Genomic DNA, 23,240 nt, shown 5'->3' with positions numbered 1-23,240 from the left:
TAATATTTTTATATTCACTTTTGAGTAAAAATTGTAATGTTTTTTATTGTGCCTACATCATTTTAACCTCCCACTAGCAATGGCAAATGTCCCAATTTGTCCAAAACCTCAACAACTCTTATTTATTTTTATGGTAATATTCACCCTAAGGGTGTGTAGTAGTATTTCATTGTAGTTTTGATTTGCATTTCTTTAATGATTAGTGATGTTGAGCATCTTATCATTTGTTTATTATCATTTGTATATATTCTTTGAAGAAATATTTATACAAATCTTTTGCCTATTGTAAATTAGGTTTGGGGAGGATTTTTGATGTTACCAGTGAGTTCTTTATTATTCCTGATATCAATATAGTAGCAGATATATATTTGTAAATACTTTCTCCTATTCCACTGGTGGCCCTTTTATGCTCTTGATAATGTACTTTGAATCACAAAAGTATTTCATTTTGATGAAGTCATAATTATTATTATTTTTTTGCTCCTAAATTTTGGGTGCCAGATCAAAGAAACCCTAAAACATAGACAAATCCAATGACATCAAGCTTCCCTCTGTTATTTCTTCTAATATTTTCACTGTGTTACTTCATACATCAAGGTCTTTGAGATATTTTGACTTAATTTTTCTAAATTGTTTTTGGTAAAGGTTGAACTTCAGTCTTTGGCATGTGGATATACAATTTTCTCATTACCATTTGTTGAAAAGAATATCTTTCCCCCTCTTGAATAAAAGACAATTGAGGTAGAACATTTATGAGAGTAACTCAGTAAAGAATTTTATATGGCTGAAGAAATATCAGTGAGCTTGAAGACAAGAAATGGTATTATAGAGCTGAAGAGCCAAAAAGTGAATAAAAATGTGGAGAGACATCAAGCATATTAATATAGACACAGTGGGAATTACATAGATGAGAGAGTTTATAGCAGGAATATATATTTAAAATAATGACAGAAACTTTCAAATTTGATGAAAAATGCTAATGTAACTTGACTTCTTCTTCAAAATGATGGAAACCAGTAGACCGTGTAAAGATGTCTTCAGAGTATTGAGAGAAAAAGACTGATAATCAAGATTTCTTATCTAGCAAATTATCTTTAAATTTTTAAGTATAAATTAATACATTCCCACAAAAACAAACACTAACATAATATTTAACTAGAAGAAGTACTAACGAATCCTTCAGGCTGAAAATAGAAGACTTTAGATGGTAACTTGAATCCACATGAAGAAATGAAGATCACTGTTTAGGTAACTAAATAGGTAAATATAAAAGTTTGGTAGGATGTGTAATTGCTTCCTAAAATATATGCATGCCCCCACATTTGGAAGCTCTGGATATTTCTTTTTATGGCAAAAGAGACTGAAAATAGGACTAAGTTCAGAATCTTCAGATTAAGATATTATATTGAATTATCTGGCCAGGCCCTAAATGTAACCATTCACTATTTTTTGAAATTTATTTATTTTGGTGGAGTGTTACAGGGGACTGAGTTTAGAGCCTCCACACCAAGCTACAGTCCCTGCTCTTTTTCATTTTTCATTTTGATATTTTGAGACAGGGTTTGTCTCAATAGTTAAATTGCCCAGGCTGGGCTTGAAAGGGTGATCCTCCTGTCTCAGACTTCCAGAGTGCTGGCATTACAGGCATGTGCCACCACACCCAGCTATAAGTACTCTTATAAGAGAGACGGGGAATTTTGACACATAACAAGAAGAAAACAGCAATGCGAAGATGGAATTGCAGAGATATTGGAAGAAACTCTGCTTATGGATTTGAAGATTATGGGAGAGGACATAAAACAAGTAACACAATAAATTCAGCTGAAGAAATTGGAAAAAGAAGCTAGGCCCAATGGCACGGGACTGTAGTCCCAGGCACACAAGAGGTTGAAGCAGAAGGATCACTTGATTCCAAGAATTCAAGGACAGCCTGGACAACACAATGAGACCCTGTGTGATGGTCAAATTATTATGTCAATTTGAGAGACTAACTCCCAAGAATATTAAATCAGCATAGTTCTGGGTGTGGTTGAAGATTTGCTGTGATTTACTGGGTGTGAGTGACAGCAATCAACAGTTTGCCACCTGAATGGAATGAAAGGGAAATGAAGAAATCCCGTATCAAACAAATAATGAATAAACATAAAGATGAATAAAAATTAAAGACTAGAAGTTGGAAAGAGCACAGAAATATATTCTCCTCTAAAGCTTCTAGATGCATTATAACCCTACTGATTACTTGGTTACATCCCAATAAACTACAATATTTCAAATTTGTGGCCTCCAGCATTATGAAAATAAATTTCTGTTCCATAACACCACTAAATTCATTTGCTATAGCACCAATAAGAAATTAATACACTTCCCATATATCTATATCTATATAGATGTAAATATAGATATATGATTTGAAATTTCTCACCAAATTGATTTAAGAGAAAACACCATCATCAAATAGTGTTTATGGGTTTGCAGTGGTTAAAGGTGTTATTTCTATGAAAATAATAGCATAGAGGAGGAGATGGAGCTATATATTAGAACAAACTTATTGTATCTCATTGAATCCAGCTCAAAATTAATAAAAGTAATTGTTTTAAGGAGTAATTTTAATGCCTCTGGCATCTGCTAGGAAATTAATCCAGCAAATCTTTTAAAAGAAACAAGAGAATTAAATTGACACACTAATAATATCTTTTTAAAAAGAAAACAATAACAGAGAAATAAAGGAATAAAAATGTATTAAATTTAAGCCATAATGAAAATGTGTATACAGCTAAGGGGGTTGAAATATACAAATTAAAATTGAAATAGACAATTTATATTTGTGATTTTTGATCACAATAGAATTAAATTAATAATTAAAATACAAAGAAATCTGAAAATTTTACTATATGGAAATTAAACAGTATATTCCCATTAAACCAGAGGAACATGAAATAAAACAGAATTTATTTTGAAAAACAAAATCAGATTTTTCAAAACTTATATGATATAGTTAAGCAGTGCCTAGATGCAAATATATATTTGTCAATGCTTGTACTAAAGAAATGAAAATTTCACATCAAAAACCTGAACTTCTACCTTAAAAACCTATAAAAAGAGGATCAAGTTAAATCAAAGAAATCAGAAGAAAGAAGGAGGTAAGATCTGAGCTAGATCTCTAGTTTTATGGAAGGATTTGGTAAGTGACACACAGAGGCAGCAGAATGGAAGTAAAATAACAAATTTACTCATTGATAAGGGTCGATCGCACATAAGCCATGCCTAGTGACACACAGGCAGCAGAATGGAAGTAAAATAACAAATTTACTCATTGATAAGGGTCGATCGCACATAAGCCATGCCTGGATCTATGATGCACTGGGTCATTGGAAATATATATTTGTTAAAAATTAAGGCCGGGATTTAGCTAAGTGGCACTGCACCTGCCTTGCAAGTGCAAGGTACTGAGCTAGATCTCTAGTTTTATGGAAGGATTTGGTAAGTGACACACAGAGGCAGCAGAATGGAAGTAAAATAACAAATTTACTCATTGATAAGGGTCGATCGCACATAAGCCATGCCTGGATCTATGATGCACTGGGTTACAGCTCCTCCTTTTATAGGGTTTCACAGCCTTGACTTCACTTGGGTGGTGACATTTCATTTTCACAGTTCAAATCACGGTCACAGGATAGTTAACTTTCAATCCAGATGTAGCAGTTCTTAGCAGTTGGGGACTTTACCTTTGAGATTCCCCTAGTTATCTATTCTAGTCCATAGAAAGGGGGTGTTCAGGTTCAGGGGAGCAAATGTTAGCAATGGGTTCTTTCATCTAGACACTTCTGTGATCACGTGGCTCCAGTCTCTTCGGAGCTCAAGGTCTTTTTTTTTTTTTTTTTTTTTTTTTTTAACAGTGTCTCTTTATAATTCAGACTCTCCCCAAACTCACTATGTAGCTCAGGCTGGCCTCTGCCTCCGGAGTGCTGGGATTACAGGCATGAGCCACCACGCTCAGCGGAGCTCAAGACCTTGATGTGGCCTGTTATCTCAGGTAGAACCAAATGCGTCATTCAGCAGTTAGTGCCTTTGGTGCCTGTTAGTTTTGAGCTAAACAAAACAAACTGCTGTTAGAGACGACAGAAGCCACTTTACATTGTAACACTTTATGGGTTTTTGCTATTTATAAAAGTTTTCCCTATCACTAGTAGGGTGGGGGGAACTGACAAAATTTTAGCTAGAGTATGAATGAAAGCTGAAGATGGCACTTGTTAAAATCTGGAATAAGAGAGTGAATGTCAGTCCTAACCCTCCTGATATAAAATAGATTATAAAGTAATACTATGAACAGTTGCATGACACCAAATAAGACAAGACAAATGAAATGGGAAAATTATAAGAAAGATTCAAGTAACCAAACTGACTTTAAAAGAGACAGAAATACAGATGCCATCACAGAAAATGTCAGAGTATATAATTCCAGGGCTCCATAATATGCAAACAGTGAGCTAGAATGGTCTGTCTCACAATCAACTTTCTCAGAACTCTGGAATGTATTAAAATTTATATCAACCAGAGAGAAACTTGAAAAAAGAAGCTGCTTCTTTGTTGGGAGCAATTATACATAATTTACAGGAAAGCAAATAAATTATTGGAAACTATCCCTAGGAATTCAATATATTGTACCAACTAGACAAAAATTTTAATAAAATATCTTAAATATTTTTAAAATACTAAAGAAAACCATAGGAAAAGGACAAAAAGAAAGGGAAACAGCATCTCACCACATATAGAATATCAGCAGAGACAGAAGGATAGAAATAGAAATCATAAAATAAATGGATTCTTTAGCTTAAAAGTATTGAATTCAGTTATTGAACTGAAATGAAAAACTCACTGGAGAGACATAACAGCAATTAAAAAAAAGAATGAACTTTAAGGTAGGTTAGTTGAGATCATCCAGGGTAAGGAGAAGGAAACAAAAAGAATTGAGGAAACGCGAATAGATCTCACAGAGGTCACTAAGCAGGGGCAGAAAAAAAAACAACTAATGGCTGAAAATTCATCAAACTTGAAGTAAGACTCTAATTTATGTATTCAAGAATTCAATGAATTCCAAACAGGATAAATCAAAGGGATTACAAAAAAGACATGTTTTTGAAATCTTGTCAAATCCACAAAATATAGCATTACATTGTAGCAACTATAATACTGAAAATTTTCTCGTTCTTTAGGTTAGATGGTGTTTTTACAAATATGAACTTAATTGAAAGAAAAAAAAAGGGAATGAGAGAGAAAAATGAATGAAAGAGCAAGGAATCCATCATAGGTGACCGCTGAATGAAGAGTTATGATGAAGCTGTATCCAAAGTCCTTATTAAAGTACTTTAATGCTTTTCATGTTAGCTATCTGACATTATCCTTCAGTGAAAACAGATTACATGTTTGAAGGTATTTGAAGTGAGGACAGAGGCCGAAAGAGATGACAAGAAGGAAGTTGGTGGTGAAATCATTTTGGGATATATAGACTGTGTTCTAATAAGTGTTGATTACACAGAATGTCCCTAAGGGTCATTGAGATATGGGGAGGCAATAGCATGGAGATGCAGACTGAGGTGTAATTTAGAGTGCACCAATGAGGTCATTCAGGGTGAGAAAATAATGTGAACCTAGAAGACAGAACCCCTGGGAACAGTGCCACTTGAGGTGGCTACTGGGCTCCCTGGCAGGCACCACCACCAAGTCAGGCAGAGCTGGCTTTGAAAGTGGTTTTGGCGTTCAAAAGCAAGAAACTCTTGGCAAAGTGGGGTACCTTCTCTGAGTGGTGGTCACAGTTGGTGAAAATGAGCACCAGAGAGAGATATTGTGAGAAGATGCTATGAGATGCACCAGGTAAATCACCTTAGGTTAGGAAACTTTACCTTCATTCTCTGCTCTGTGTTAGCCCCTACTTTCACAACTTCTTAGTTCCCCTGGGAGGAAGTAGTGCAAGGAGGTCCTGTAAATTTGGGTGATGCCATCCTAACAGGACTGACTGGGGACCAACCCAAGCTGTGCTCCTGCCTGCTTGCCCCGTGGCCTTGTAGTTGGATCCTAGAATCAGTTCCCAGAGATGATCTGAGCAGCAGGGGAACAGCAAGAAGGCTTCTCGGAGCCCACGAAGGGGCAGGCATGTCTCTAGACCCAGCAAATCGGAGGAAGTTGAATGCTGCCTTTAAAATGCCCTTTCTATTCATTTCAAAACAGGTGTGGGGCTGTGCAAAGATAAACATAAACTCATTGCAGAAATAAAATCTCCTTTTACTTACATTTTGCATCTATGGAGATATATGGAGCTGGGCAGAAAGCGGGAGGGGGAAGGAAAGGGGATAGGTTGTCTTCTGGGACTAAAATATAGTTTAGAAGGCACCCTGGTCCGGTGCCCAAATTCTGAAAAAAAAAAAAAAAAACATCTGGGATCTCGGAGGAGGGAGTAATAGAAGGAAAGGTCAGTGATAGGGGCCCATATTTAGTAAAGGGACCCAAGTCCCTGTGAGCCCACTGATTGATTGCACAACCTCTGCTTCATATCCTAGGTGTCTGGAGTAGTGCATGTCCGTGGTGGCAGTGCTCTATAGGGCCGAGAAAAAACAAGCAACTTACCCACGTCCCTGGCAGGTCAGTGGAAGGGTGGCGGCATGGAGCACTGTGCTGGCATCCCAGGCCTGGCTCGAATGTGTGGTCCAGAATGCAAACACCTTCAACATACAGAGTACACATCTTGCCATGCTTAGGGAGCACAGAAAAAGACAGAGCCCACCAGAGACTTCCTGGCTGTCAGTGATAGGAGGAATGTGGTGTGAATGGAGGGCAGAAGGCACACCTGGAGGCCAGGCCTACTTAAGAGAACCATCAGAAGGGAGATGTGAGTCCTATCTGGACTTAGGTTCCACTCCTGTGCCCTCAGTCTCCCGTTTCTTTTTCCCTCGTCTCCTACCCCCAGGACAGGAATAGAAGGGAAAATCTCAACATGGAAAAACTGCAGGGAAAAATGATGGAATGTCTTCAAACCAAGGAAAAGTGGGAAAGAAAGAAAAGCTACAGGATGAGTGAAATCCAGCTTGTATTTCAGAAGTGAAGGAAATACTGGAAAATTAAGGAATGATAAAAGGTGAGGAAATACTAATGGATAAAGAATAGTCAGAGAGTGAGGCAGAGTCAAAAGAGGAAAGAAAGCCAGAAAGCCAGGAGAAGAAACAAAAATGATGAGGGGAAAACAAATGAAGTGGTAAAGCCCAAGAGTGACACAAAGGCAAAAGGATGGAAAGCCAGGGAGCCAGGGAAAACCAGAGCTGAATAAGGCCTGCAAGAAAGCACCCCACTGAGGATGACATAAAGATACTCCTCCTGTGACAGCCTAACTATATAAGGACTGCTCAGAGTTATGATCAAGGTGTGCTGTTCAGACATGCCACCCACCACTCGGATTAATGACTTGCCACTAGGACTTAGAAAGCTGGAACACAAACAGCCTTGCAGCCTTCTGGTGGCTTCTACTTCTGTATTCAATTCTATGTGTGAAAACTCCACAGTTTTCTCAGTGAGTATACTGTCTACCGTACAATGTCTGTAGTGTGTTCTTAAAAGTGAATGCAGCTATGCTAGAACTATAGGCTATGATTCCAAATGTTGCCAGGTTCACAAAAGTGGAATGGCAAATGAGTGAACTTTTATGATACTGCCATAAAGAAGCAAAAAGGAAAATGAAAACACAGACCACACTAACAGGATTCGTCTTTAAAGCTACACCCAGGGCTCCTACTACTAGTTCTTCCACTTTTACTTCATCGTTTCCTTTACCTGTGCATTCTACACCCTCTTATCATAATTCCTATTGTGACACTGAGGAAGACTGTGAAGAATTCAGTGACTACAACCCCAGGACTGAATAGTCTAATTTTTCTATCAGTGCTTTCCAAGGCTTTATAAAGCCTCTGTGCCAAACATATACACAATACTGTTGGATCTGCAGGATCCACAGGCTGCGGTGTCAGAGAAGCTTGAGCTACAAGTGTGGATATACCGTGGATCTTTTTCTCGCTCTCAGTACCGCTCAAAACTGGAAACCATATGGAGTCTAAGCACAAAATCAAAATGATATATATTGTCTCAAATCCAAGGCCCTATTTCTGTTACACTAAGTGGAGCATGGTAGCCTGCAGGTAGGTGACTGCAACTCCTCCAATGATGCCATGATCTTCTGGGCTCCGACCCTAGCAGAAATGCTTCCATTCCTTTGTGAAGCTGTGCTTCTGTAACCTATATAGAATCTTCGACTGGGTCTGTTTGTTGCACAGATTCTAAAATTGGTTAGTTCTAAATTGCAGAGCCTGTCTTCCTGAGGTTGAGAAGTTCCACACACTGCAGCCTAGGAGCTCTTCTTGGTGCTACAGGGAAAGTATTCTTTCACAATGACAGCTTTCCTGGCCTACCTTTTTATGTCTGAATCACAGCAGTCCCTGTACAGCCTATGAAGGTAGTGCTTCCCTAATCCTCATCCCTAATTGTAAATAAACTCTATTAAATAATTTGTCTAAGGTTGATTGTATAGATAGGGACTTAACTTAGAGAATTATTTGTGCTTCCTAACTTAATAAATATTATTTACACTTTCAATAAGTACATAGTACTTCTCAGACACTTGTACTGAGCACTAGAAATGCTTGTATGAAATGGATAAGCTATTTCTAAGGATTCAAAAGGTCCAGTGCAGTATTTCTCAACTTTTTAAAATCAAAATCCTGTTGGAAATAAATTTATCACAACTCTTTTTTGTTTTGTTTTGTTTTGTTTTTTTTTTTGAAACAGGGTCTCACTGTGTGATTGAGACTGACCTGGAACTCACTATGTAGCCCAGGCTGGTCTTGAACTCACAGCAACACGCCCGGTTTATCACAACTCTTAATACACACACATGCATGCATACACAACTAAAACACTTTTCATAAGACACTGTTCATCCTAACTACTTGCAATATAATTTGATCTTGCATATTTGGCTCTATTTGACTCTATTATATCCCATTTCATTAAAAAGTTGTAGGTCTTGAAACAATGAATTGATTTTAAGATCAACTTTGTAGAAGAGAATAACTGTATTTTGACAACCATGGGGCTATTTAATAATCTGTGATGTGTATCTTATATAATGTATATACTATCTCTTCATGTACATGTTTTATGTGAAGGTGAAAATGGGAAATCTGAAAAGAATCCCTCTTAAGCAGGGGTTTCTCAGCCTTCTCAAGATTTCTTCACACCTTGGGATCTTGTTAAAAGCCTGGGATACCTTTTTAAAATTTCTAATTAGCTTTCAGTTACTGCTGATGCAGCTGCTCTATGGAACACATGTTCGCCAGTAAGGATTTAAAACCCAAATGTGTTGATGGGTCTGCTGAGCTGATAAAGTGGGGCCTAATGACAGTTTTCAGGGAAAACAAGATAGTAACACATGAGAACAACACAGCCACTATCAAAGACATTGTTTTCTGGCCTAGCCTTCAATGTCTGAAACGTTTGAAATTATTTAGCTTTGTAAAAACACACATACACATCAATGAATTATACATAAATCATTATTTTTCTAAAAAAAGGATCTGGAAGATTTTTACTAGGGCCCAAGCAGCACAAGGGTGACACCCACAGGTAGCTGGTGACTATAGCTCCTAAGTGATGAGAGGACTCCATCTACTTCTACTGGGGCCAAGGGTGGTGAGCATTAGCTCACCAGAAATACAGATAAATTGACACAGTTTTAGCCACTATAAAGCCCTATCAGTAAATGGTGCAGGGACTACCAGTTAGGGCACTGTGCCTAGCACACATGGAAATATACAGGACAAAGCAGCATCTATCTGTTAAACTACCTGGATTTATTCGTGGGCCCAACTGAGACTTCCTTTAGCCCTTCCTCAAGTGTCTGACTGCATCCATGATCCTGCTACTCACAAGTACCTACTCCCAAATAGTCACTCTTCCCAAGTACCTGGTGGAGACTAGTTTCCACCACAGCTCATACATTTAGCATGTCATGTGATCCATTAAGCAATCCGTTAAGACAACTATGTTCCTCATTTCAAGATGAAAATACTAACCCTTGCAGCAATGGATCTGTAGTTGATAGGCTGTCCTTTAGCTATGAGTTCAAGAGGAAATATGATTTTTACTTATTTTCCACTGTGATAACAAAAATTATGTCTTTATTGCCCTCATAGGCTCCCTCAGCAGTTTAACTGTTTGCTGGCTTTACCTTTTTAAGATTTTGATTATGGTAAATGTAATCCATATTTATTGGGAAAAAGTGGACATTTGAGGGAAAAAATTAAAAAGCGGAATAAGAAGACAGCTTGACATGGTGGTGCATACCTATAATCTCGGTACTCTTGGAGGCTGAGGCAGGATGAACATAAATTCTAGCCTAGCCATTGGAAATTTAGCCACTTAGTGAGATGTTTCAAAATAAAAAATTTAAAAAGGCAGAGGATTTTACTCTCTGCAGAAACCTTGGGTTCAATCTCCAGTACTGAAGAAAGAAAAAGGAATCACACATAGAGGAGTCATAGGATGGCTGAGAACCCAGAACAAAGGGAAGCAATCCCCACTGACTTAGATACATCTAGAGAAAACCCACAGTAGGAACAACAGAAGAGGAATGGCACAGAAGTACTTTAACAGGTAGTAGTTCTCATTTTTAAGTGTGAGACCTGTTCTTCTTAGCCACTGTGTAGACATAATTACTGCCTACTCTTTAGTATGTATATGTTCAGAGTCTTCTTGTGCACAATTGCATTATGTAAGCATATTTGTAATTATACAAAATTGGGCTGATACTGTATATGTGGTTCTGCAAACTGCTTTTTTATTGTTATTTTACAACATACCATAGACATCTCTTCCATGCACATGGGAGAAAATCCAGTACTAAAAGACAAAATGCAGTAGGTGGGAAGGACAGCGACACCTGAAGCAAAGTATCAGCTTAAGGTTAAAGTACAGGACCTGGCAAGTATCTACCAAGGGAAGCAGGGCCAGCAGTATTCTCATCAGAGAATTCAGAATAGAAGGCCAAAGGCATTAAAGGTATGGGATATCTGGCAAGCCTCTTTGGCCCTTACCTCCACCCCTCATTCCCCGCACACCTCTTGGGCCCCTTGGGGGGTAGGCATCCAACAGCTCTCTTTGCATCCAGTAAAAATTATTTATCCTCTGTTTTTTCCTTAGTTCTTCCTGACCCTTTGACACATCTGTGAACTCTCTCATCATCTCCTCCCTGCTCAAGTGGCTGTCCTGTAAATTCTCCTGAGAGTCTTTGGGGGAATCCTCAGTCCCCCTATCAGTTTTTCTTTTTGCTTTGCGGGGCACATAACCTTCTGCCAGGTGCTTTTCAGCAGGCAACTGCTTGCTGGCTGGCTGTGCCTGGGACTCTAGCAGACCCTCACCCTGTGGCTTGCTCTCATCCCCCAACTTGTTCTGTATTTTAGCCTTGCCCTCATCTTCCCCTGGTCTCTCAGCATCTTGCTCTCCTTCACCCTCTCGCTTCCCCTCAGGTGCTGGCTTCCCCTCATGGTCAGGCTTTTCTTCCTTTTCGGTCTTCCCTCCATCTTCAGGCTCTATTTTGTCTTCTGCCTTTCCCTCCTTTTCTGGCTTTCCTTCATTTTCACTGCAGAGCTTTTTCATGTTGAGATTTCCCTTCCTGTTCCTGTCCTGGGGGTAGGGTGGAGGGAAGAGGAGACAAAAAGGAGGTATGAGAGAATGAGGGTACAGACGTGAAACCCAGGTCCAAAACAAACTTGCATCTCCCTTATGATGGTTCTTCTAAGCTGGCCCAGCCTCCAGGTGTGGATTCTCCCCCCTCCCCCATATTCCTCCCACACAAACCAAGGTCCCCGCACTCTATCCAGGCCTGGGGAGTGCAGGGAAGCAGTGCCCTGTGCACTCTCAACTCTTTGGGTCCTTGTGCATGCTGCCGCCCTTCTACTGACCTGTAGGGATCCTGGGCAGGTGGCTCCTTCTTTTCAGTCTTCACAGAGCGCTGGCCACAAAAAATGCGCAGACCTGCAGACACAAGACACAGGAACAGGGGCTACACACTCAGAGAGCTCACAGTGACTCCAGTGCCTTTCCTGAATCTCAGCGCTCCTCACAGCCATTTGCCTCCATCACCCCCTCCTTCCGCACCCCAGTCGCCATTTCTTTTCAGGATTTGGCCACCAAACCAAGACGCTTTCCAAACTAGCTTTCCTAACTACATTTGGTCCCAGGAGACAACTTGCCCCCTCCCCCACCCCCTTTTGGTCCAGGTCCATTTGTCCCACGGATGCAGAGTGTTAAAGGAGGGTTATTTCCATAATGAGTCTACGATTCAGTGTCGCACTGCGGGGCATCTCCCCCTTTGCTAGCTCTAAAATGGATGGAGGAATGAGATGGGAGTCAAAAATGCAGAGGGCTGCTGTGGGGGTCTTTCCTCTCTTTCCCTCTCCCATCCCCCTCCCTGGCTCAAATTTCGCCCTCTCCTAGCCAATCTGGCTGATCTGACTCAACGTCCCCTCCCAGCTGCTGTGGGATGCTGCTGCTCCCACCTCCACTTATGCTCCAGGTCTGCCTGCAATCAGCGCTCCACCGCCTTCACACTGACCTGCAAAAACCGGAGTGGCCTGTGCCTCTTCAGACTTCGGTAGCTCAGGAAGCTCAGGGAACTCGTGGGCGCGGGGTCTAGGACCAGACTGCAGGGTTGGCCGGCGCGGGGGCTGGTTCCCACGTAGTCGCCAAGCTAGTCATGTGAGCACTGCGTCACCGGATCTTGAGATCCCCCACACCCACCTTAGTCTCCCACCTATCCTGTGGGAACTGGGGGCCTGAGGATAGTTGGAGACTCACAAAGGGGAGTGGCATCACAAAGCAGAGGAGGAGGGTTAGGCTTCTTGGCTTCAGGTGCTTTGCCCCAGAGCACCTTCCCATATCATCCCTCAGAGATGCCTGTTTTCACTGTGATGGCAGTTCCGACGTGGTACCCCACGTTGCCAAGACTGCTCAGCTTTTGAATCTCACAGCCACATTCAAACCTAGCGCTGTTTAACCCCTGATCTTGGTGGTGGTGCCTGATAGAAACCTGAGCAGATAGCATAAGACGCAGTATTCCCAGGGGTTCTATCCTCAGCTTGGGTTCACATATTTTTCCCTGAGTGACGTCTTAAGTTGCTCTCTAAATACCAATGACTCTTCATCTCCACACGGTTCCCTTCGAAAATCTCAGGCCTTCCTTTCCAACTGTCCGTGGGACATCTCTGCCTGAATGACTTGTAGGGACCGGAAAGTCTCTGCACCCGGCACTGATTTCAACAACTTCCTATTGGATAACAATTTTGGCCTTTCTCCACACTTGCAACTTACCTCCAATATTTGATCTGTTTTCGTAGAAGAATATGAGATAGCTAATGTAGTAAGCATTAAAACATATTTGAATGTGGCCCTTGCATGAACATATTCATAACCCTTGTTTCACAGCACACTCCTGAGTCTTGCTTGTCTTGTCCCCTTCCCTTCCCTTCTCCCTTCTCTTTCCAGGGTTTTCACTCTCTTTTTCAGCACCCAAAACTCAAATCTAGAAAATCACTAATATTGTACTTTTACAGTGTAGTGTCACTACACACACACACACACACACACACACACACACACAAATATACAGGTACATTTATATACATATGCAAACACACCTATATACACGTATGATGGATTTTCAGTGTAAATATATGTATGTGTATATGTGTGCATAGTGTGTTAATGTCTGTAAGTATAAGAAACCAGTTTTCACTTAGATTTACCAAAAACATCTTGACTGCACAATTATGAATTTTGTGTGCAGCACAAACAATTCTGATTTTAGTTCTGTTATATTTTTCTGAATTTAATAAAACATTTATCTTCCTACAATTTCTTGCTTCAACAAACTGTGTGTTCACATCATCATCACATAACAGAAATTTTATCTGTACAGTAATATTGAAATTTTAACTGAATTTACAATGCTATTTTGTAACAAGGCTGGGCATTTCTTTGTCATAAATATAAACTTCCCCAAACTCTTATTATTTCATGAAAGTATTATCAAATTATTGCTAGAATTAGCTGATTATATTTTTTGTTTTGTTTTGCTTTGTTTTTTGAGACAGGGTCTCACTATGTAGTTGAGACTGACCTGGAACTCACTGTGCAGCCCAGGCTGGTCTCAAAACTCACAGCAATCCTCCTGCCTCAGCCTCCCGAGTGCTGAGATTACAGGCATGTGCCACCACTACTGGCCATAGCTGATTATATTTTTAAATCTTCTCATGACATTAAGTTACCATCATAATTGGTGTATTCTTTGCTAATAGAGCCTAATAACTATCACTCTTATTTTTAACATGCCCAGAAAAACTTAGAATTGAAATATAATATACAATACTTAAATTACAGTAAATGTAACATTTTCTAAATTGAAAATCCTATTCATAGAACCAGAAGTCAGCACTACTTCATTTGCATAACACTTTATTCTTAAATTAATTACTACTTTGTGAAATATGTGTAAATACTTCAGTAGATTTATAGATTTTGGATTTTATAAAATTTATAATATCACTACAGTCTTCTTGATGCATAATAAATGTCAATAAAAAATTTTTGCATGTTAAATGTTTAACATCAACTTTCTTAGAAAATTAAATTGTGACTTATCTTGTAATTCAATAGGCACTTTGTTTCTTAATGCAAAATTAAATAATCATTCCTAGTAATAAAATAAGTGTAGATTTATTCTGTATAATAATAAATTTAAAAACCATTGAGTGACATGATCAGAGATATGTTTACTAACTGTAGTTGGTACTTAATACAGAGCTTTTCAATCTTAAGTAATTGAAATTTTAACTGAATTTACAATGCTATTTGTAGCAAGGCTGGGCGTTTCTTAAGTGATAATAAGGTAATATTTTAGTGGGTTCTAGATAGCTTCAGTATGTAAGCCAGTTGTCAGAGGAACTATTCATGTGACTAAAAGGTTTAGAACTTTCACTCATGTTCCTGGACCTTCTGAAAGGAGAGGGGAAGTGGAGAAATAGTTCAATTACTCCTTAATCAACAATGTAGCACTCACACTCAAGCAATGGAATTATCATGGAAACCGCTTACAAATGCCATCTAATTAGCTTTAGATTTGGTGAATACATTCCATTTAATGGGAAGATGATACATCCAAAGAAGACACAAAAGCTCATTACTACTCTGCAGCTATATCTTGCCCTATGTCTTTTTCATTAGAAGTTTCTTAGTTGAATCCTTTATAATAAACAGATGAGTAAGACATCTTCCTGAGTTCTATGAGACATTGTAGCAAATTACTGAACATTACTAAGCGATCATGGGACTCCAATGATCAGTCAGTTGAACAGAAGGAATTACAGGTGGCTCAGGACTTGAAATTAGCATATGAAATGGGAAGAGTCATCAGGGACTTCAGGTAGAAATAAAGATAGGTAGAAAGGAGACAAGGCTAATTGTAATTTTAAAATTGTACTCTTAAAAATTCAGCTTCATGACTCAAAAGCTATACAAGGCTTTAGCCCTTCCAGGAAGGGTAAAAAAATTCCACTCCCCCCCCCCAAATCTTAAAGGTCTTAAGATTACGGTAAGCCTGTAAATTGGGCTTAGGCCAACATTTTTCACTGTAAATTGTGCTGTTCCCCATAGTCCTCCATCTTCAGGAAAGCAGCAATATTAATGGGCAGCATATCCAAGTTTCAAACACAGGTAAGTGGTTTGCATTGTAACATAGCCCACTAAAAGGATAACCCAATAGATAATAGGAATACATATCTTAGGCGACCCAATTTGAAGACACCCTCAAGACTACATAAAATCCCCAGACACCAGGCTATAATGCACCTCTCTTTACTACCTGCACTCTATTCTTTCTATTTTTTTCCATTAAGTTTATTGTTATTATTTAGATATACAGTACAGTTACATTCATCTTTGGGATCTTGTACCTTTACATGATGTATCTTGGGTTTTTTTTTCCCTATAGACCTGCCCTCCCTTCACCCCTCCCTGCTCCCCTATTTATAAAGATTTTGTTTCCATTTTTCCTTTTCTCATATTTTTTCTTTTCCCTTCTTTCCTTTCCCCTATCCTTCCCACTTTCCCTACTTCTTTTTTTTTCAGCTTTAATTGAGTTTATTGGTACATTTTAGGGATACAGTACAGTTACAATCATTGTTGGGATCTTGTACCTCTACAAGGGGAATAAATGAGAATCCCTACTTCTTTAGCCATTTTCTTCCTATTTCAAATTATCAATTATACAATTTGGACCTTATTTACTCAATTCTCTCTTGAGAATTGCTTTTTTTATATTTTTGCCTAATAAACCTTTTTATGCCTCTCACTGATGTGTCTAGAAAATTATTTTCCTGTGACAGAAGTCAGCAAACCTACAACCTACCTGTGGGTGGAGTGAGTTGAGGTCTCCATCACTTCTTTAGGATCTCATCTGTTGACAGGACTGAACTGTTAAACCTGTGGCGACTGATGCTAACTCTGAATTGTTAGAATCAGAATTGTGTTGAATTGTTGGACATTGCTATGGTTTGCATATGATTCACTCCCACCAAAATTCACTCAGAGGCTTGGTCCATGAAAGGTGGTGGGACCTTTAAGTGGTATGGGGATCATGAAGGAGCCAATTTTATGAAGAGATTGATGTCATGTCTTGGGAGTGAGTCCTCATTCCTGCAGTACTGGATTAGAAACCTCACTTCCTAACAGTGCACTCAGTCACTTAACTCACCAGTGAATGAATCTGCCAATGAAACAATATACTCTAAAACAATGGTTAATTCGTGTTTATAGAAAGGAACTGATTAAAAAATCTTTAAAAACAGGAAGCAAGAATATTTTAAATCTTTCCTTGAGCTTTATAAATTATGCTTGAGAAATGAAGCAAAAAAGCATAACATTATGTGGTATGGACCCCAATATATGTGGAGAAAATATTTAGGATAATTATATGTAAATAATGGAGAAAAAAGAGGCTTAAGCATGGTAAGGTTTTTGCACTTTACTCAAATAGACAAAATGTTAACAATAGCAATGATACATATATAAAATATTTTGATGCACCATTATCAAAAAAGCCTATACAAATAGATACAAAAAGCACTAAAGATAAATACAAATAGATCTAAAATTTGTTCATATAACACATAGGAAAGCAGGGGGAAAAAGCACAGAAATGAAAACACAGGGAATACATGTAAAAGAAACAAACAAAAAACAGCTAAGCCATTATATTTCAAGAATCTATTAAATGCAAATAATCTAAATACACCAATTAAAAGGCAGAGATTGGCAGAAGAGACTTAAAAATAAATAAAACCTTGACTCAACTCAATGCTCTCTTCCAAAAGTCACTTCGGCTGGGGATTTAGCTCAGTGGCTCCATGTCTGCCTGGCAAGTGCAAGGTTCCAAGTTCAATCCCCAGTACTGAGGGAAAATAAAATAAATTCACTTCAATGCAATAAATTGAATAACAGTAAAATGAAGGAGAATATAAAACAAGGAATTTTGTGAAAAAAGAATAACCATATTTTCATCAGATTAAATAGACTTCAGAGCAAAGTTAATGGCCAGACATAGAGAGAAATATGTAATTATAAAAGGGTTAGTCCACCAAGAAAACAGCAATCTTGCTTTTGTTGTTGTTGTAGTTTCAGTACTGGGGTATATACTTCAAACAACAGCACTGCAAAATATGTAAAGCAAAAAAAGAACTAAAACAAGTAAACAAATACAAAATTTAGCTTTTTTGTCTGTTTGGTGCCAGGGATTAAACTCAGTCCTTTGCACTTGCGAGACAGGTGGCAGAACCACTGAGCCAAACCCTTGGCTAAATTTATACAGACTTCAACACTCATTTCTCTATAATTGCTACATCTAGATAATTTCTGTCATTCTTTAGGTGCCATTATATTATTTATGTTATTTTGTAAAATTTGGATTCAAATTTACCACTTTATTACTGTATTTTTTTCTGTTTATTCTGTCTGGGTTTTGTTTCTGTTTCATATTTTTGGGCATTTGAAAATTATTTCATAATCATTTAAATTTTTTATTGTAATATTTTAGTGCTTGCTCTAAAACTACCTATTTGACTTTTCACAGTCATATGAGACAGTATTTGACCATTTCAAGTGTAATTAGCAAACATATTGCACTATATAAATAAATATATTAATATATATATAAAGAATATATAAATAAAACAAAAAGGTACTCCACAGAATACACAACTCAAAAGAAGAAGTACAAATGGCTAATAGGTACATAAAAAAATGTTCAGTATCTTTGACCAATAGGGAATGCAAATAAAAACAACGCTGAGATTCCATAAGAATGTCTATCATCAAGATTTGAAGAAACAAATGCTGGCAAGATTGTAGGGATAAGGAACTCTTCTACATTGTTGGTGGGACTGTAGAGGAGTACAACCACTGTGGAAATCAGTATGGAATTTTTCAAAAAATTAAAGATAGAAATTCCACTTGACCCAGCTATACCCCTTTCTAGATGTTTTCACAAAAGAAAAAAAAAACTCATAAAATCAGCCAGAGAGCATTAAATATTGCATTGTTTCTCTTATGTGAGAAACTGAAATATAATTTAAAGAACCAAGTGAAAGAAAAGCAACAGCATACAAGGAAATTTTATGACGACGGAAAGATCTGAGGATGAAGGGAGACAGGAGCGGGGGGAGAGGAAGTAAAAAGGATCAGGATGCAATAGTATATATAACAACTCGCAATGAATATATATTCTTTATATTGCAAACATAAATAAAAATGCTTTAAAAATAAAAACGTAGCTAACAGCATCTGCTTTAGGTAAAAAAAAAAATCTTATTTTCATCACTGAACTGTGAAGTGGTTCATCCTTCTTTTACAGATAAAGAAAATTAGGGAGAGTGAGGTTACATACTTTACATAAAAGTGACATATTGGTTTAATTTTAATCAACATGGTTCCATAGCCCATGAATATTTATGGTGACAGAATATCAGACAGAGAAGTATCCAGATAATATCAAAATTCAGTGGGCTGGAAATTTAGCTTAATGGTTCTGCCACCTGCCTCACAAGCACAAGGTCTGGAGTTCAATCCCCTGTACCAAAAAGAAAAACAATAACAAAAGAAAAACAAAAAACCCCTGAAGATTCAGTAACAGAAACACACACTGATATATCTCACATATACAGATCCATTGTCAAAACTTTAATTGGCTTATTTTTCCTGTGAAATGCTATTCTTTACAAATATTAGCTACACAAAAACATAAGTATGTTATTTATTAATCTGTTTAAATGTAATTTCTTTTTAAAGTTTGCATGTTAATACATTTTCTTAGGGATAACATTTCTGGCAAAATAGAAACTTACATTTATAAAATGAAATTACATATAATAAACTTAATTACCTGAGTCTCCTTGCTATCTTTTGTACACCCCTCTGATCTAATCAACAAGATTTTTCATGTTTTCCAGATGTCCTTTGTGGTAGGTGAAGTATTATTTTATAGTCACAGATATAAAAAATACATCATTTTAATCTATTAGAATGATATTACCAAATGGTTCTACAACTTGTGATTTTCATCTAAAATAATGTATCTCTAGATTTTCATTTGTATTTCATTAGTTAGACTGTTTAAAAATATCGATTGGATGTGTATATTGCTCTTTCCATGCATTTATTTCTATATTATTTAACCATTGATGCATAACAAATACCCTAAAATAAATTCAACTTAAAATAATAAACATGTGTTATCTCAGCACTTCCTTGAATCAAGAATTTGAATTTGGATTATCTGGGTGCCTCTGACTCAGACCCTTTCAAAGTTTGCAGTTGCAGAAGACTAAGGCTACCTTCATCTCGCTTCTAAGCTCACACTTGCATCTCAGAACCTTATTGAATGCTAGTCCAAAACATCAGTTCATGACACATGAGCAACGCACAACATGGTGACTGCTTTCCTAAATTTGAGCAAAAAAAGTCACCCAAAACTAAGTTACAATCTCTTTGTAGGTGCAATGTTTTAACTTCACAAGTATTGTACTCATTAGAAGCAACTAGCTTATCATTCTATACTCAGAGGTATAGGATTGCAATGAGTGAAATTACTGGGAGGTGGGCATCAGTGGGAATCATATTAGAAACTGCCTGCCACATCACTTGTTATATAGTATCTCTAATGCACTGTGAAATATATTAGCCACATATAATTTCTAGATACTTATTCTAGTTTTTTTCACGCAAGTTTTGCTGATTTTGTTGTCATCAAAGTGTTTTGAATTTTAAATACTACTGTAAGGTAAGGAAATATAATTTGCTGTAAAAATATAGTATTATTTTAACAGCATAAACTTTCTAAAGTTGAACATTCAATGTCCTGGGAGTTTTAAGATTGCAGTGGGAAATGCTACACATTAACTTTAGCTTTCATTGTTTGGCAGGTATTTACAAACAGGTTTGTCTGATTTACATAACCACCTCCTAACTACCTACCCCCTGTTCTGAATTATAACTTTAATTACACATAACTCAAATAACCACTAGGCTTAAAAGAGATGCAATTTAGAGTGCCACTTTTTTCTTATAGATGGATAATCTTCCCAGAAGAAATACCTACTTTCTTGACTGAGTGAAAGCAGTCAATTCACATAATTCCCATACCTATCCCTTTTGGTTTAAGGAAAAGGATTTCATTCTGTCATCATCACCGCCAACACTGCTTTGTTGAAGAATGAGTAACTACCAGGAAGTACAAAATGTCCCGGTGGCCCAGTGTCTACATAGGAGGTTTGCAGGTATATGCAGTTTTCTCAATATTGTTTCACTTTACTCCTCTTAATGGGGGAGGAATTTTAGATAATTCTTTCCTAATTAAAAATTCATTCAGAGAATATTAAATGTTTAATACCAGAGGTGTAGTTCATATCTGTCTATGCACTGGCTTGTGTCACCATGGCACTTTTTGAGCTGATGAATTTTTTTCCAATGCTGAGGATCAAATTCTGGGCCTTGTACGTGCTAAGAAAGTGCTCTGCCTCTGAACATTACCCTTATTCCTACAAGATATTTGTATGGGATATATGACTTGAGAGTTGATGCTGAAAATGAATTAATTAATAGAGAGGATTGGATGGGGTAGATGTATTTTCTACATGAAGTAGATGGGAATTTTCTGGAGCCAGGGGATAAATTTAAGGTGTTAAAGGGTAATCTCCAAAAGATAATCTCCACTTAAAAATCTCAGAATGTGACCTTATTTGGAATAGAGGTCTTTATAGATGTTCATAGAGGGACCCTGAGATGAAGTCATCCTGGTTTTGTGTGGACCTTAAATCCAGTAGTGGGTTTCCTTGAAAGGAAAAAAAATGAAGCAAAAAATACAAAGAGGGTCATATGAGGATGGAGACAGAATTTCGAGCAATGCTGCCACAAGTTAACATCACCACCAGCAAACAGAAGGTGGAAAGGGCAAAGAAGAAGTCTCCCCTAGAGTCTCTGGAACAAGCATTACATTCCTATAATTTTATTTGGAATTTCTCACCTCCAGAATTATGAGAAAATAAATTACTGTAGCTTAAAACCATCTAGTTTATACCATCATATTATAGCAGCTTTAGGAAATTAATGCAATAGTTTAGAGGTTTGGACCTTCACATGTTGATTTCCAAAAGAGCCTCCTAGATCTCTGTCCCCTTCCATCCTAGATAATCCCAATAGCTGTTTAAGTCTTTTCTTTCTATACTGCTCTGAGTGAGTTTCCTGTACTACCCCTTGTGGCTACACAGCTCCTCTCTTGCGTGTCAGAATATCTGCCCACGTGCTGCAATGAGTCTCCATCTAGCCAACTAACTCTGTGGCGCCTGGAGTTTGAAGAGCTCAGCAGCTTTAGGCTGGCAATTAGAGAGCTCCAGAATGGGCTCCAAGCTCCTGTGGCATCTGGAGGGTGGGTGGTAGGCAGAATATCCCATAGGCTCAAAGTTTTCTTATGTCTGGGGGAGTGATGGGAAAGTGCTTAGTTTGGTACTTCTCTAGTGTCTTTTCTCCTCTCCCAGATCATACCAATTGCAACTGCTACCCTCCTCTGCAACTCACTGAACCATGGCTTTCTTACTGTCTGGTTCCATTCCCTAACAAAGACTTTGTCCTTGTTCCTTTTTTTCTCCAAGGGCCTGATCATCCTATCTCTGTCACTGCCCTGTGAATGTTTCTCTGGCTTTCAGATTTCCTAGTGTACTTATTTACAAATATCTTGCTCACTGGTCTTCCTCTTCCAATGAGAAGGGAGTCAGGACAGATGGGCACTGGGCAGTGGTTGCTAGGCTAGGTGCATATGAATCTTAGCAGCTTTGCCATAAGTACTGTACTTGGCTTCTCTCCTTAGGGGGTTAGATCTTTTCCCAAGACAGCACGTTCACCAGGCCTGGTGGAAGCAGTTCCAGAGTCAAAGGGCAGCCTTGTTTCTTTTTCTATATAGCCCTAACACTAGAATTCATCTTGTGGAGTTCTCCTTCAAGTTGCCATTTTGTATTTGAGTCTATGCCCACCCACTCCTCTCCCCACCTCATTCCTCAGTACCTACTATTTTTAGTGTACATCTTCTGAGTGTCTCATAAGCACTGCTGGTTCCATTCAGCAATGATAAAGACTCAGGCTCAAAGAAATTTTAGTACACTTTATTGTATAACAGATAAAACTGGAAGATAACAATTGAGAAAATATGCAGAAAATTTAAATAATATGAGTAACAATTCAGGCATGGTGGCTCATACCAATAATCCTAGCTACATGTGAGGCTGACCTTAGGCTAGGTCAAAAATAGTGAGATCTCCTTTCCAAAAAATTACATACATAGGAAAACAAATCTACTTATTTTACATAGAACATTGAACGTAACAACGACACACAGAAAATTCCAGAATAAGTTGTATGGTTGGCTACAAAGCAAATCTTGAAAAACTTCTGTAGGAACAATACAATCTACACTGAATAGCTGGTGTTAAGATTCAAAGGTACTGGTGTTTTCCTTCCTCCCATCTACCACCGCTAGGTTCCAAAGAATATTAATTTTCACTGATCTTTGCTCCGGGTGGCATTTCCCATTCCTTGAACATTAC

At 38.0% G+C, this 23,240-nt stretch overlaps 1 protein-coding gene across 2 annotated transcripts; it reads right to left on the bottom strand.

The window, feature by feature from the left end:
- Nucleotides 1-10,856: 10,856 nt before the first annotated feature.
- LOC104865966 (transcription elongation factor A protein-like 3) lies at nt 10,857-13,019 on the bottom strand. Of its 2 annotated transcripts, none has more exons than XM_010629765.2 (3): nt 12,653-13,019; nt 12,000-12,072; nt 10,857-11,716 (listed from the first exon to the last, which is right to left on the bottom strand). In XM_010629765.2, the coding sequence occupies exon 3, from the start codon at nt 11,692-11,694 to the stop codon at nt 11,092-11,094; it is 603 nt and encodes a 200-aa protein (XP_010628067.1). In that variant the 5' UTR covers nt 11,695-11,716; nt 12,000-12,072; nt 12,653-13,019; the 3' UTR covers nt 10,857-11,091. The 2 variants fall into 2 exon arrangements, with proteins under 2 accessions (XP_010628067.1, XP_010628065.1); XM_010629763.2 differs by having other exon boundaries at nt 10,857-11,721; nt 12,653-12,998.
- Between the last annotated feature and the right edge of the window lie 10,221 nt (nt 13,020-23,240).

Source organism: Fukomys damarensis, unplaced genomic scaffold (assembly GCF_012274545.1).
Source record: "Fukomys damarensis isolate Sample0158 unplaced genomic scaffold, DMR_v1.0_HiC HiC_scaffold_39, whole genome shotgun sequence".
In the NCBI taxonomy this organism is placed as follows: domain Eukaryota; kingdom Metazoa; phylum Chordata; class Mammalia; order Rodentia; family Bathyergidae; genus Fukomys; species Fukomys damarensis.
This window is presented reverse-complemented; position numbering and strand designations above follow the sequence as displayed.

Excerpts from the sequence above, each read along its gene's own strand:
- LOC104865966 (XM_010629765.2), bottom strand. The coding sequence starts at position 11,694 with ATGAAAAAGCTCTGCAGTGAAAATGAAGGAAAGCCAGAAAAGGAGGGA.